At 43.7% G+C, this 13,967-nt stretch overlaps 1 protein-coding gene across 7 annotated transcripts in view; it reads right to left on the bottom strand.

The window, feature by feature from the left end:
* Positions 1-7,839, bottom strand: part of LOC139577098 (cytosolic carboxypeptidase 1-like) — a 41,670-nt gene extending 33,831 nt beyond the window's left edge. For all 7 annotated transcript variants that reach the window (XM_071403900.1, XM_071403901.1, XM_071403902.1 and 4 more), the window contains exons 1-3: positions 7,670-7,839; positions 5,614-5,675; positions 4,490-4,620 (exon numbers count right to left, since the gene is read on the bottom strand). In XM_071403900.1, the coding sequence (XP_071260001.1) occupies positions 4,490-4,620; positions 5,614-5,645 (163 nt within the window). In that variant the 5' untranslated portion in view covers positions 5,646-5,675; positions 7,670-7,839. The remainder of the gene's footprint in view (positions 1-4,489; positions 4,621-5,613; positions 5,676-7,669) is intronic.
* Positions 7,840-13,967: the final 6,128 nt, after the last annotated feature.

Here is a 13,967-nt window from a genome sequence, read left to right as displayed (position 1 = left end):
ATTCCCTCTCTAGAAGACTATATTTCCATAAGACACATACAGTATCATGTTTTTTCGATATCATATACCAAGGTCCCTGACTATTCTATGCCCTAATGATGACTGTGTGAAACAGGTCTGGATGTCTCCCAAGTGGGGCTGACCGTGTCAGGGTGTGGCCGGAGGCCGAGCCCGAGAAGAGCTGTAGCCTGCAGGAGTCAGGACCACAAAGATTTATAACTGCAAGAGGGACGTCCCACCAAGAGAGACACGCTCACGTTTCAACACGCACCGCTGCTCTGATTTCAACTAGAAACTACAGCTGTGAGACAGCATTCCCTCTCTAGAAGACTATATTTCCATAAGACACATACAGTATCATGTTTTTTCGATTGAAAACAACAACAACCAAATAGATAATGTGATGACCTTCAATGAATCCAAAAGTGCTGAGCGTGCCTTCTTTTTTAATTTAATTTAAATTTAATTTTATCCCCTTTTCTCCCCAATTTTCGTGGTATCCAATCGCTAGTAATTACTATCTTGTCTCATCGCTACAACTCCCGTACGGGCTCGGGAGAGACGAAGGTCGAAAGCCACGCGTCCTCCGAAGCACAACCCAACCAAGCCGCACTGCTTCTTAACACAGCGCGCCTCCAACCCGGAAGCCAGCCGCACCAATGTGTCGGAGGAAACACCGTGCACCTGGCCCCCTTGGTTAGCGCGCACTGCGCCCGGCCCGCCACAGGAGTCGCTGGAGCGCGATGAGACAAGGATATCCCTACCGGCCAAACCCTCCCTAACCCGGACGACGCTAGCCCAATTGTGCGTCGCCCCACGGACCTCCCGGTCGCGGCCGGCTGCGACAGAGCCTGGGCGCGAACCCAGAGACTCTGGTGGCGCAGCTAGCACTGCGATGCAGTGCCCTAGACCACTGCGCCACCCGGGAGGCCCCTGAGCGTGACTTCTACTGGCTACATCAGACATCGGAAAGTCTTTGCTGCCCATGTTCAAAGAAACAGATCTAAAACAAAAAGGTGTAATGGCTGAAAGCCAAGTTTTGCTAAGTGGCTATGAGCTTAGAATGAAGAACTTGATCCAGCCAAGTGACCTCTACATCAGTGGAGGCTGCTGAGGGGAGGACAGCTCAGAATAATGGCTTGAACGGTGTGAATAGAATGGCATCCAACACATGGAAATCATGTGTGATGCATTTGATTCCATTCCACTCCAGCTGTTATCCATGAGCCCGTCCTCCCCAATTAAGGTGCCACCAACCTCCTGTGCTCTACATCTAACTCAACTTGGCACGACAAACCAATCCATGTATCAATGCTGATCTTGAAGTGATCTTCAAATCAATGTTGACATCCAGTTCTCTCGTTTCCATTTTCAAAGTCTCAACTTTGCTCTAGTGCCACAAACCTAGCACCACTGACCCTTGTCATCACAACAGATGTCTATATATGGATGCGAGTGTCCACAACACAGCTGTGTCATGCGAGTCTGACATTTATATTTCTAGCTATGCCATTTATCTCAATAGCAAAAGGCCAATGTGTTTTTTTCACAAACAGTATCACATTGCTGACTAATGAACGAAGTGACGGGATCTCACTTTCTCCATCAGCTGTTGACCCAGCAGTCTTCCCTCGGAATGATGTGATACACCAGATTAGTTGTAAGGCTTTTCTTTTTTCTGAAGCAGTCGCCCTATACAGCATAACGACATGTAAATGTTTGTTATTCACTCAAACCAGGACCTGTGTGTGTGTGCGCACACACACTCGATGGCCTTCCTCAGTGCAGTATGTCTGGGAAGATTCGCTGAGGGGTGCTGGCTGGGTAATTATAAACTGAGTGAAACAGCTTTTCCTCAAATGTCAGATTCTCTGTGACGTAAGAGCCAGCAGGGGGGTGGGAAGGAGGAAGGATTAAGAGGAACTCACATTGGTGAGGGAGGAGGGCAGTCCAAGAGGGGTGGAGGGTGTCAGGTATCACTCCCAATGGGGCAGAGAGTTGAGCAATCACTGGGTGGGGGGGCCCAGTTACAGAGCTAACCGTCCCTCTGCTAAAATGTTTCCACCACTAAAGACATGCAACAAGCCATCCTAGGACAACCACCCCAAATATCTACCCACTAACATCCCAACACTCCTTTCACCCTCGTAAATCTTCCCTGACCAACTGAAACACATACCCTTTGATGTCACCAAACATCTACTTAGCCGCCCAAATACCTTTTGACCTATTCACATATCCTATAGGCTGTCACTTGACCACAGTCCTCATCTACCCAGAGATGCTAAAGACAGGCTACAGGACAGTAAGTGTGGTCAGCTCTACATCAACTTTACTGACTTCCAGAAGGCTTTTGACAGCATCCACCACGAAAGCCTGTGGAAGAGCTTATGAAGTTATAGCAATCCTACCCATATTGTGAACATCATGAAACAGTTCTACAGCAAATTGTTCATGCACACAAACACAAGCTTTGCTGTAAAGTCCGGAGGTCGTCAGGGATGTGTGATGTCAGCACTACTCTTCAACCTTGCCATAGACTGGGTCATGCGGCAAATAACATAATAAAATTACATTTAAATTTTTAAAAACAAGATCAGGTAAGAGGAATTACGATGGACCTTGTATTCAACTCCAGAAGACCTTGACTTTGCCGATGACCAGGATGTTTTATCACACACACACCAACAAAACTCACCAACAACTACCCTACAAGAAAAAAAACTGAGATGCAAGTCAGACTGGTTATTAACTGCAAGACAATGGTCATGCCCATCAACACAGCAAAAAAAAAAAAAAAAAAAGGAACATGACCTGGAGTTAATTGACAAAGTTTTACATACCTAGGGAGCACCATCTGCCATGACAGTGTACCAGCACTAGGATCAACAAAGAACAAACGACTAGTGATGACTATATATCGCATTGACAATATCGCAATATCCTTTTTACGCTAGTTGGCTGTACATACACCAAAAAAGTATTTTTCCTTCCTAGCTTGTTGTCAATCTTCTTTTAAATAGGGAGCAAATTTGTTTTCAGCACTTTTATTTCCATGACTGCTCAAAACTTTCTCAAGGCTCTCTGTCTTGTCCCTCTGCAGCCAACATATGGTGAGCAACATGTTTGGAACATCGAATCGCAATAAAATCACAGTATCAAATCGCAATACATATCATATCGGCACCTAAGTATCGTGATAATATTGTATTGTCAGGTCGCTGGCAATTCCCAGCCCAACAAACAACCTTCAAAGTTCAAACTAATTTTAAGATCAAGACAACACAAAACTCAATATCTACCAGAGCGGTTTACTAACAACACTTCTAGGAGCAGGCTTATAAGGTTATTCTTATAAGGTTATTCTAAGTGCGGAAAATGACCAAAAAATATATACACCTTCCACACAACTTGTCTCCAAAGAATCATGAACGGCATCTGGACTCCAGAAGGAAGGCCCAAGACAACATGGTGGATAACCATAGAGAATGAGCTACAACAACATCAGCACTAGAGTTGAGGTACAGAGGAGAAGATGGCCAAGACAACCTTTGATAATGCTATATGTGCCAGCTGGAATAACAGGGGTGAGTGAGTGAATGTCATGTGTGCATAATACTGTAAGTAATGAGAGTAATACTGTAATGGGGTTGAGCTGAAGGGAGGTGCAGCCATGAGAAGAATACAAATAATGTTGAAGTGTTGTTATGAGCCGTTGTTGGGGTTTGGCGACGCAGGTGAGGTATAGGTTTGGAGCAGGTGTAATGCAGCCACAAAGGTACAGATGTAGGATCATAATTTGAGCCAGTTTGCTACAGCAGGGAAATAATCCTGCAGCAACAGAAAATATGAATTATTATTTGGATTATAATTAAATGGACATTTTTGTAGGGGTCGATACATTTTTCATTTGGGAAAATCAAGTCTGAAGCCTCAAATACATTACAACTTTAAAATGTCCTGCATTGCAGGAAAGTTATACTACAACAGGGTGATCAAATTAAGATCCTACATCTGTAGCACAAGTGCCTCAACTTGACTTGTTTGAGTGGTTCCACAAAGACATGCGATACAGGTATGATCAGATATGTCTGTTATACAAATATGATAGGATGCAGCTATTATCAGGCTGTATTGCCAGCAATCATTCAGTGTGAGCTAGAGATGCTGTGAAATTCCACCAAGTAGACTGGCAAAATGTGTGCAGCTTAATTATACTTTTTTTGAACAAGCGTTTATTAGAGGCTAGCGTTTATTTGCAAAAATGTGAAATTATACCCAGCTATTACAAGAAACAGGCACTTGTTGGAGACTCAGCGTTTAATGGAAGTTTTACGGTTTGCTGACTCTAATATAGGATATTATTTCCCATTGGCCTTTATGGCATGGTTTCAGCAACTATATGGTCAATGAGTAACAGGCTAGCTTGATCAGCTAGGCTCAGTGAGTGTGAAAGGGGTAGTATACAGTAGGCTAGCACTCTTCACACCTTGAGTCTGTATGAGGTGAAGGACCTTGGCAGTGATCTGCCTGGCGATCTCAGGGTCCACCAGCATGGACTCCCTGTTCAGCTTCTCCAGCTGGCCAAACAACATCAGCACCCTGGAATTACTGGGAATGCTGGGAGAGAGAGAGAGAGAGAGGTTTAATACTTGACACATAGCCGGACATGATCAGCCCATGCTCTCATAAAGCAAATATTTTCCGTATTACGCCCTAATGAACATGACCCTGCTCTATGGTTATATTAAGCTCATAAGGGGCAATGAGGTCAAAGGTCACTTTGGAATGACAACAGCCATGGGAGAGTGAATCAAAATGTAGAAATAGACCCAATGTCTCTCATATGACCTTATAAAGACAGTGAGAGATGCACACAGACAGACAGAGAAAAAAGAGAGACAAAGAAACTCACAGACCAAAATACAGTGAGAGAGGGAGATGGAGTGAGATACTGCCCAAACAAATCTACCAAAGCAAAAATACACATGCGCATACATATACCTTCATGCATTACTAACACACTCACAGACACATTAGTTAGGCTAAAGAGAACAGACATTCACACTCAGAGTCAAACATTCTGCCAAGGCCTTACAAGAGGGTAAACATTATGACTGTTTTCAGAGTTTATCAAAATGTAGCCTAGAAATTGTGCTTTGCCATTGAAATGTTAGGCCTTCTTACTATAGGGAAAAAAGCTAATGATTACAGGTGGAGAAGCAAAAATAGGCTAGTTTCTGCCTCAGTGTCTGGCGACGCAAGACTAAGGCTAAAGTGACAATAGGCTAGTTATTACAAGGCCCCAAAAAGTGATTGACCCCAAACAGTAATGTTTGACAGAGGAACCCAACAATAGCTAGGGTCAAGATGGTATCATGACAGGCCCTAGCAGGTTTAATGATCTGTGGTGTTGCTGTCCTAAGACTGACCTTACAGTGTCACAAGACATAGAGCAAACAAGAGAAGAGTGTAGCATATGAGGGCAAGGGGCAGTGTGTGAGAGACAAAGAGAATCTGGCAGAAACACTTGTGTTCACACACACACACACACGCGCGCGCGCGTATCACACAGAAAGAACCTGGCGCATGTGTTCAAGACTGGTTACTCACCCTTTCTCAGTGGTCATGTTGTGCTTATTCATTTTTTCTCACAAGTCAGCATTTCACATCAACTGCAAGTAAAGAAACGCAAGGTTTAGCAATGCAATTCAGTTGTCATTCCATGTCCGGACTTGTGTGTTCACCCCTGGAAATCACAGTCTATCTTTTCTATTCTCTCTTGCTGTCCTGTGGCAAGATTAGATCAGCAACATAGAGAGATGACCATGAATGAACAACCCATATGCAATGTAACAAAATAGGGCCAGTTTTGCTCTATCCAGCTCAACTTGTTTAACCAAAACAAAAGGGTGTCCAGTAGAGTTAAATGGCTCCAGTGTCAGGAAACAAAACAGCCCTGATAAGTGTGTAGCCTATCACATGCACTATTCCTGGATATGAAATTGGAGGCCATCATTTTATTACAAGGATGTAACTAGTGGGACTACATGTACAGCCGATGCAGTGCATGCTTGTTGTAGTTAGCCCAGCTATCTAACTTGACCCAACTGATGTAGCTAGAAGGGCCTAATCAAGCTGAACAGCGTAATCTGGCCAGGCTGCCCATCTGTCAAGTGTGTTGCAAATCTTCATTGACAACAGCAGAACTAGAGTTAGCACAACGGCGAAATCAGCTAGACAGCTAACTAGCAGTGACTGACTGGTTTACGAGATAACTGGCTGGCGAGCTAAGGACTTCACAGCCCACATTGCACCTGCTCAGTCAGTGTCCATTCAGTTTGCTAGCTGACGTTAATGTAGCTAGATAATTTAACATTCCTGCTAATTTGGCTACCTTTAAATTTAATTAAATTAAATTTGTAAACAATGACATGTACTAGCCATGCAAAATACTTCAAAATACATTTTTCGAACCTATATTGAATGGAATTGTTGTCCCATTAGGGCGAGCCAATTCATAGACGTATTTGTGTTGCCTGAAAAGCCCCGACGTTATGATACAAACCCCCTACTCGGTTGGAGAAATTAGGGTCCGGACCTTGACTTGGGCTGTAGAAACGAGGGCTATCAGCCCTTGACGAGAACAGGAAAAATCGAAAATCTAACAGTAATCTGCACCGCACGGTCATGTTGTCAACAAGGCAGCATGATGCCAACAAGGCAGCATGATGCATTGTTCAGAAACATACATATCACCCACCAGTGTGAAAACACAGAATCCTACCAGAGAGAAAGAGGCAAATCGAGAAGTTTTACTCGTTTAAAATCTGTCCACGAAAATAAGACTACGAAGTGAGGAAATGTTGTATGGAGGTTAATTATAGTGTCGAATTTGGTTTAAAAAAAAATTGAATTGCTAATTTGCTACATGAGGCGTATTTGATCGAATATAAATGTCGTATTGTTACAAATGCACTGATATAAGTGGACGCACGTGTCATTTCGGCAAATTCTGGAAAATAAACAGGTTATATCAGGTTGTGCCTGTTGTCATAGAGATAGAGGATTCATCATGGATATAACCTGATTTAGCATGTACTTTGCCAAATTATTATTATTATTATTATAACTAGGGAAGTCAGGTAAGAACAAATTCAAATTCGTATTTATAATACCGCCAAATCCGGACGATGCTGCGCCCTATTGGACTCCCGATCATGGTCGGATGTGATATAGCCTGGATTCGAACCAGGGACTGTAGTGACGCCTCTTGCGCTGAAATGCAGTGCCTTGCGCCACTTGGGAGCCCAATGAGGGCTTCCACCATTTTAAAGTAGTCAACAGTGTGGGGTTTCCTATAAATTGGAAACAATTAGACATTGAAGAAGAATTGACTACTTTAAAATGGATAAAGGTTCAATAAAAAAAAAACTAAATGGCACTGCCCATGCTGTCACAGACGCATAGCCTCTATCTATATCATAGTTATCTATATCTATGACCTGTTGTTCCACACACATATCTGTCCTCTCATTGGCTAAAATGGTCCCACCTGATCTCGCCTCCTTCCATATTTTAGGACATGTATTTCCATCTTTAGAGCGATCACTTGACAATATAGTACACAATCTTTGATGCTACTCATCCACGTGCTTAATTAACCTACATCACTTTTGTTTTGAGCCGACTTCGCCGTCGGCCAAAACGGATCACCTGGCTCGAACGCGGTTTCCAAAACGAATACAATCAATGCTAACCCGCTTCACCCGGGGCGTTAACATAACTCCCTCAATGTCAAGAAGAACTGCCAGGAGGCGTGAACAAGGCGAGAATGCAAATGTAGTTTTTAGACGCGACACGAAATTATGACTAGCAGCTCTGATGCTGCGTTCATGGAATAGTTGGAACTAGGAAACTCTGACATTTCCAAATTGTATAACTACAACCAAAATGTATGAACATGTTAAATTATTATGTAACGTGCAGTCATATTCAAGCCCTGATTGGTCAACAAGCTTATTTTACACGTCAAATCGTATTATTTGACGTGTATCTTTTTTGACACGCAAAGACCCAAACGGCGTTCCATAAGGAGCAGCTATGATGCTGCGTTCAAATACTAGTTGAAACGAATAAACTCTGACATTTCTGACTTGCTGATTCGTTGAACACGGGACTTGTATAACTACAACTGGTTAGCAAGTCGTACTTTTCAGAGTTTCCTAATTCCGACTAGCATGTGAACACGGCACGAATGAAAGCTGGTCATAAACGCGGATCAAACATCACATACACCATTAATAAAATAGGGGGCAAAACCCCCATACTGGCCTGAAATTATCACCCAAAGCGAACCTCCAAGCATAACCGACCAGCTTGCTTACAGCTGTACTAAGGTCGGACAGCATTACTGTGGAGCCGGCTCGAGATATGGCTCAGAAAACGTACGTCAATCCAAGGATAAGAAATGCAATGTACTCCGAATTGTCCCATTATCCCAACTGTTAAACTGAGAAGATTGAACGACTGCAAGAAATAGTAGTTCAATCTTCTTGGTGTAACAGTTGGGATAATGGGACAATTCGGAGTACAACGCATTTCCGTCATTGCTGGATTGAGGTATGTGGACTATATCTCGAAGCGGCTACGCGGTGTCTTAAAGGTCCAATAAGAAGAAATTGCTCCTCCATTTCCTGGTTGCAAAAATTCTAATCGTTTGCCTAATTTCAGTTTGTGACAAACCGCTGTGAAATATCTTTTCAATAACCAAAGATTGTATTTTCAGCAGTTTGAATCTAGTGTAAAAAAACGAAAGTAAAAGATGCTAAAACTAGGCAATGATGCCCGTTGTCTACTTCCCCAGAGTCAGATGAACTAGGGGATAACATTTGTATGTCTCTGTGTCCAGTATGAAGGATGTTAGAGGTAGTTTTGAAAACCAATGCTAACTAGGGTTGGCGCAATGACTGGAAGTCTATGGGTATCTGGTACACAAAGTCTATAGGTATCTGGTACTTCCATCATTGCGATAACGCCAGTTACCAATTGCGCTAGTGCTAATTATATGTGAATTTCTATGTGAATTTGGTGGGGTCACCAGAAAAGTTACATGTAGCAGCTTTAATATTTAGAGGAATGCTGTCTGACGCTAGTGCAGCTGTAAGTGAGCATGTCGGATCTGCTGGCTATTGCGATAGCTAGCTATGCTGTGGGACTTCATGTCCAAAGGTGCAACGTAATACCATCATATTTGTGCTTTTTCCCAGGCTCGGATGACTGCTAGGCAAAGGTATTGAACAGGAATATGTGGTGGTGGAGGTGTGGTTGAGAGGAGGGGTGCTAGTGGTAGTAAACTACTATAATCCTTGTCAGATATTGGACCTGGAGGTGCTGGAGAGGGTGGAGGGCCAGGATAGAAGTAAGGTAATGTGGTGAGGGGATTTTAATGCCCACAATATGCTCTTGGGACAGATGGTTGGAAATGGCCAAGTGATGGAAAACCTGATAGAAATGAAAGATCTGGTGTGCCTGAATGATGGCAGAGGGACCAGGATTGATGTAGCCACAGGAAGAGTCTGCCTTGGACCTCACTCTGGTATCTAGTGTGATGGCAGGAATTTGTGAGTGGGAGGTATGGGAAGAGTCGACAGTAGGGAGTAATCATTACCCCCTAGTATGCACAGTAGGCCAGAGGGAGGGGTCAGTGGATGGAGTAGGCAGGTGGGTGTTGGAGGGGAAAAGTTGGATTAGTTTCAGGAACTGAGTGAGCAGGTGATGGCTCGTGTGGATATGAGAGGGGATGTGGATAGTATGAATAACTGGGTGAGAACAGCGTTAGTGGGGGCAGCTACTGAGGCTATACCTAAGAGTTCAGGGAGGAGGAAAGCAGTCCCATGGTGGACAGAGGAGTGTGGGGCAATGGTGAGGAGTAGGAACAGGGCATTTAGAGTACTGAAAAGGACGCATAACTTCCAACATCTGATTCAGTATAAATAGGCCCAGGCCCTGGTGAGGAGAACTATCCGTCAGGCAAAGAGGTAATGTTAGCGTTGGTTCTGTGACACCATTGGAAGGGCGACACCATTGGTCAAAAGGGAGTGGGATTATCCAGTGTTGACGAGCAGTAACAGACGAGGAGAAGGCAGAGATGATGGCCAAAGCATTTGTCAAAGTGCATAGCTTGGCAAATTTGTCAAAGGAGGGGGATAAGGAGAACGAGAGAGGAGCATCCTGGAGCGCTGGATACGAGGGAGGAAGTAAAGTATGTGTTGAATGCACCACTTACCATGGCAGAGGTGAAAAGGGCAATATGTAATGCTGGATTAACTTCACCTGGGAAAGATGATGTGTGCTCAGTTATGTTGGCCCATCTTAGTGATGAGTCACTGGATAAGGTATTGATGTTGTACAACAGAGTGTGGGAGTAGGGGAAACTACCAGGCAGTTGGAAGGAGGCAGTAGTTGTACCAATCCGGAAGCCAGGAAAAGACCAAACAAGGCCAACAAACTATCGGCCAATAGCTTTAACATCGCATGTACAGTTGAAGTTGGTATTTTGCATACACTTAGGTTGGAGTCATTAAAACTTGTTTTTCAACCACTCCACAAATGTCTTGTTAACAAACTATAGTTTTGGCAAGTCGGTTAAGACATCTACTTTGTGCATGACACCATTCATGTTTACAACAATTGCTTACAGACAGATAATTTCACTTATAATTCACTGTATCGCAATTCCAGTGGGTCAGAAGTTTACATACACTAAACAGCTTGGAAAATTCCAGAAAATGATGTCATGGCTTTAGAAGCTTCTGATTGATTGATTGTTAATTGACATCATTTGAGTCAATTGGAGGTGTACCTGTGGATGTATTTCAAGGCCTACCTTCAAACTCAGTGTCTCTTTGCTTGACATCATGGGAAAATCAAAAGAAATCAGCCAAGACTTCAGAAAAAAATGGAGACCTCCACAAGTCTGGTTCATCCGTGGGAGCAATTTCCAACTGCCTGAAGGTACCACGATCATCTGTGCAAACAATAGTACGCAAGTATAAACACCATGGGACCACACAGCCGTCATACCGCTCAGGAAGGAGACGTGTTCTGTCTCCTAGACATGAACGTACTTTGGTGCGAAAAGTGCAAATCAATCCCAGAACAACAGCAAAGGACCTTGTGAAGATGCTGGAGGAAACAGGTACAAAAGTATCTATATCCACAGTAAAACAAGTCCTATATCGACATAACCTGAAAGGCCGCTCAGCAAGGAGGAAGCCACTGCTCCAAAACCGCCATAAAAAGCCAGACTATGGTTTGCAACTGCACACGGGGACAAAGATTGTACTTTTTGGACAAATGTCCTCTGATCTGATGAAACAAAAATAGAACTGTTTGGCCATAATGACCATCATTATGTTTGGAGGGAAAAGGGGGAGGCTTGCAAGCCGAAGAACACCATCCCAACCGTGAAGCATGAGGGTGGGAGCATCATGTTGTGGGGTGCTTTGCTGCAGGAGGGACTGGTGCACTTCACAAAATAGATGGCATCATGTGGCAAGAAAATGATGTCAAAATATTGAAGCAACATCTCAAGACATCAGTCAGGAAGTTAAAGCTTGGTTGCAAATGGGTCTTCCAAATGAACAATGACCCCAAACATACTTCCAAAGTTGTGGCGAAATGGCTTAAGGACAACAAAGTTAAGGTATTGGAGTGGCCATCACAAAGCCCTGACGTCAATCCTATAGAAAATTTGTGGGCAGAACTGAAAAAGCGTGTGTGAGCAAGGAGGCCTATAAACCCGACTCAGTTACACCAGCTCTGTCAGGAGGAATGGGACAAAATTCACCCAACTTATTGTGAGAAGCTTGTGGAAGGCTACCCAAACGTTTGACCCAAGTTAAACAATTTAAAGGCAATGCTACCAAAGACTAATTGAGTGTATGTAAACTTTTGACCCACTGGGAATGTGATGAAAGAAATAAAAGCTGAAATAAATAATTCTCTCTAATATTATTTATTTCACATTCTTAAAATAAAGTGGTGATCCTAATTGACCTAAAACAGGGAATTTTTACTAGGATTAAATGTCAGGAATTGTGAAAACTGAGTTTAAATGTATTTGGCTAAGGTGTATGTAAACTTTCGACTTCAACTCTATGTAAGATTATGGAACGTATGATTACGGAGAGGCTAACTTACTTCCTGGAGAGCAGGGGGCTAGTATTGCCACATCAGAGTGGCTTTAGGAAGGGTAGGGGAACTATGGACCCAGTGCTCTGTTCAGAAGCAGAGCTGTCTTTTTTGATGTGGAGAAGGCATATGATATGATGTGGAAGGAGGGGTTTTTAATGAAGCTTGATATTATTGGGGTAGGAGGAAGAACGTAAAAGTAGAAAAATGATTTCCTGTTTGGAAGGTCTATCCAGCTGAGGGTGGGGAAGTCTCTATCAGGCAGCTACCTGGTGGATAACGGTACACCACAGGGGAGCGTGACTTATTGGTCTCTGTTGTTCTCAATCCTCCTCCTGGGCGGCAGGTAGCCTAGTGGTTAGAGCGTTGAGATAGTAACCGAAAGGTTGCTGGATTGAATCCCTGAGCTGACGAGGTAAAAATCTGTCGTTCTGCCCCTGAACAAGGCAGTTAACCCACTGTTCCCAGGTAGGCCATCATTGTAAATAAGAAATTGTTCTTAACTAACTTTCCTAGTTAAATTAAACTAAAAAAATGTCCCATACATAGTCAGGAAGCAATTGATGAGGTAGAGTGGTGGGCATTAATGTGGAGATTGAGGTTCCCTGTAGAGAAAACGCAGACAGTGTTCTTTACCAGGAGGAAGGTGGGAGATGAGGTTATATGGGAAAAACTTGGACTATACCCAGGTTCCTTGAGGTATACTTTGACACTAGACTAACCTGAGCACAACACATTGAGAGAGTTGTGGGAAAGTGTAAGAAGGTGCTAAATGTGATGGCTGTCTGACAGGGAAGGAGTGGTGGGTTGGGTGTTCCTCATTGATCCGATCTGTAATAGACTATGGCAGTATAGCGTATGGTTCAGCAGCCCGCACCTCATTGGAAAGGCTAGATGTCATACAGGAGCAAGGATTCAGAATATGTAGTGGGGCGTTTCGGACCTCCCCAGTGTCTGCACTACAGGTGAAGATGGGGGATATGCCATTGCAGATTAGGAGACAGCAGCAGGCAATTAATTATTGGGTCAACCTACAGGGACATGGGGTGTCTCATCCTGCGAAAGGGATTTTACAGGCACGCTGGGAACATGAGCAAAGACAGAACACGAGCTTTGGGTGGGTGGGTAATACCCAGGCGAAGGGGATGGGACTGTATGGAAGGGAGTTTAGTCCAATGGTAGCTATTCCTGTAAATCCACCATGGCTACTCCCGCCTCCAGTAGTTGATCTAGAAGTGTTGGAGAGACTACAGAAAGATAGGGAGGGTGTTGATCCATCTGATTTGTTTAAGATACACAGTATGCAGACGTATCAGGATTTTGTTGCCATTTACACAGATGGTTCAAAAGATCCAAGGACAGGACGTACTGGGTCAGCATTTGTAGTGCAGTAATGTGGGGTGGACGTCAGGAAATGTATAACAGGTCATCTAGCTGTATATATGGCAGAGCTGATGGCCATACTGTTGGCCTTGCATTGGGTGGAGGAAGTCAAGCCAGACAGAGTAGTTATTTGCTCTGATTCATGTGCAGTGTTAGAGTCTCCAGTCCAGCTCACGTAGCAGACAAGACCTGCTTTATGAGATGCTACAAACCCATGGCAGGATTAGACAGATGGGTTACAGATAAGATTTACTTGCGTCCCAGCCCATGTGGGGGTGGAGGGGAACGAGGCAGTTGATTTACTGGCTAAACAAGCACTTAGTAGTGGGGATGTTGATGTTGTAGTTTCAACGAGCAAGGCAGAGACAAAAAGCCTGATATGGACACTG

The sequence above is a fragment of the Salvelinus alpinus genome, chromosome 5, assembly GCF_045679555.1.
Source record: "Salvelinus alpinus chromosome 5, SLU_Salpinus.1, whole genome shotgun sequence".
Taxonomy (NCBI): Eukaryota; Metazoa; Chordata; class Actinopteri; order Salmoniformes; family Salmonidae; genus Salvelinus; species Salvelinus alpinus.
The sequence above is the reverse complement of the archived record's forward strand: the minus strand, read 5'-3'. Positions and strand labels throughout refer to the sequence as shown.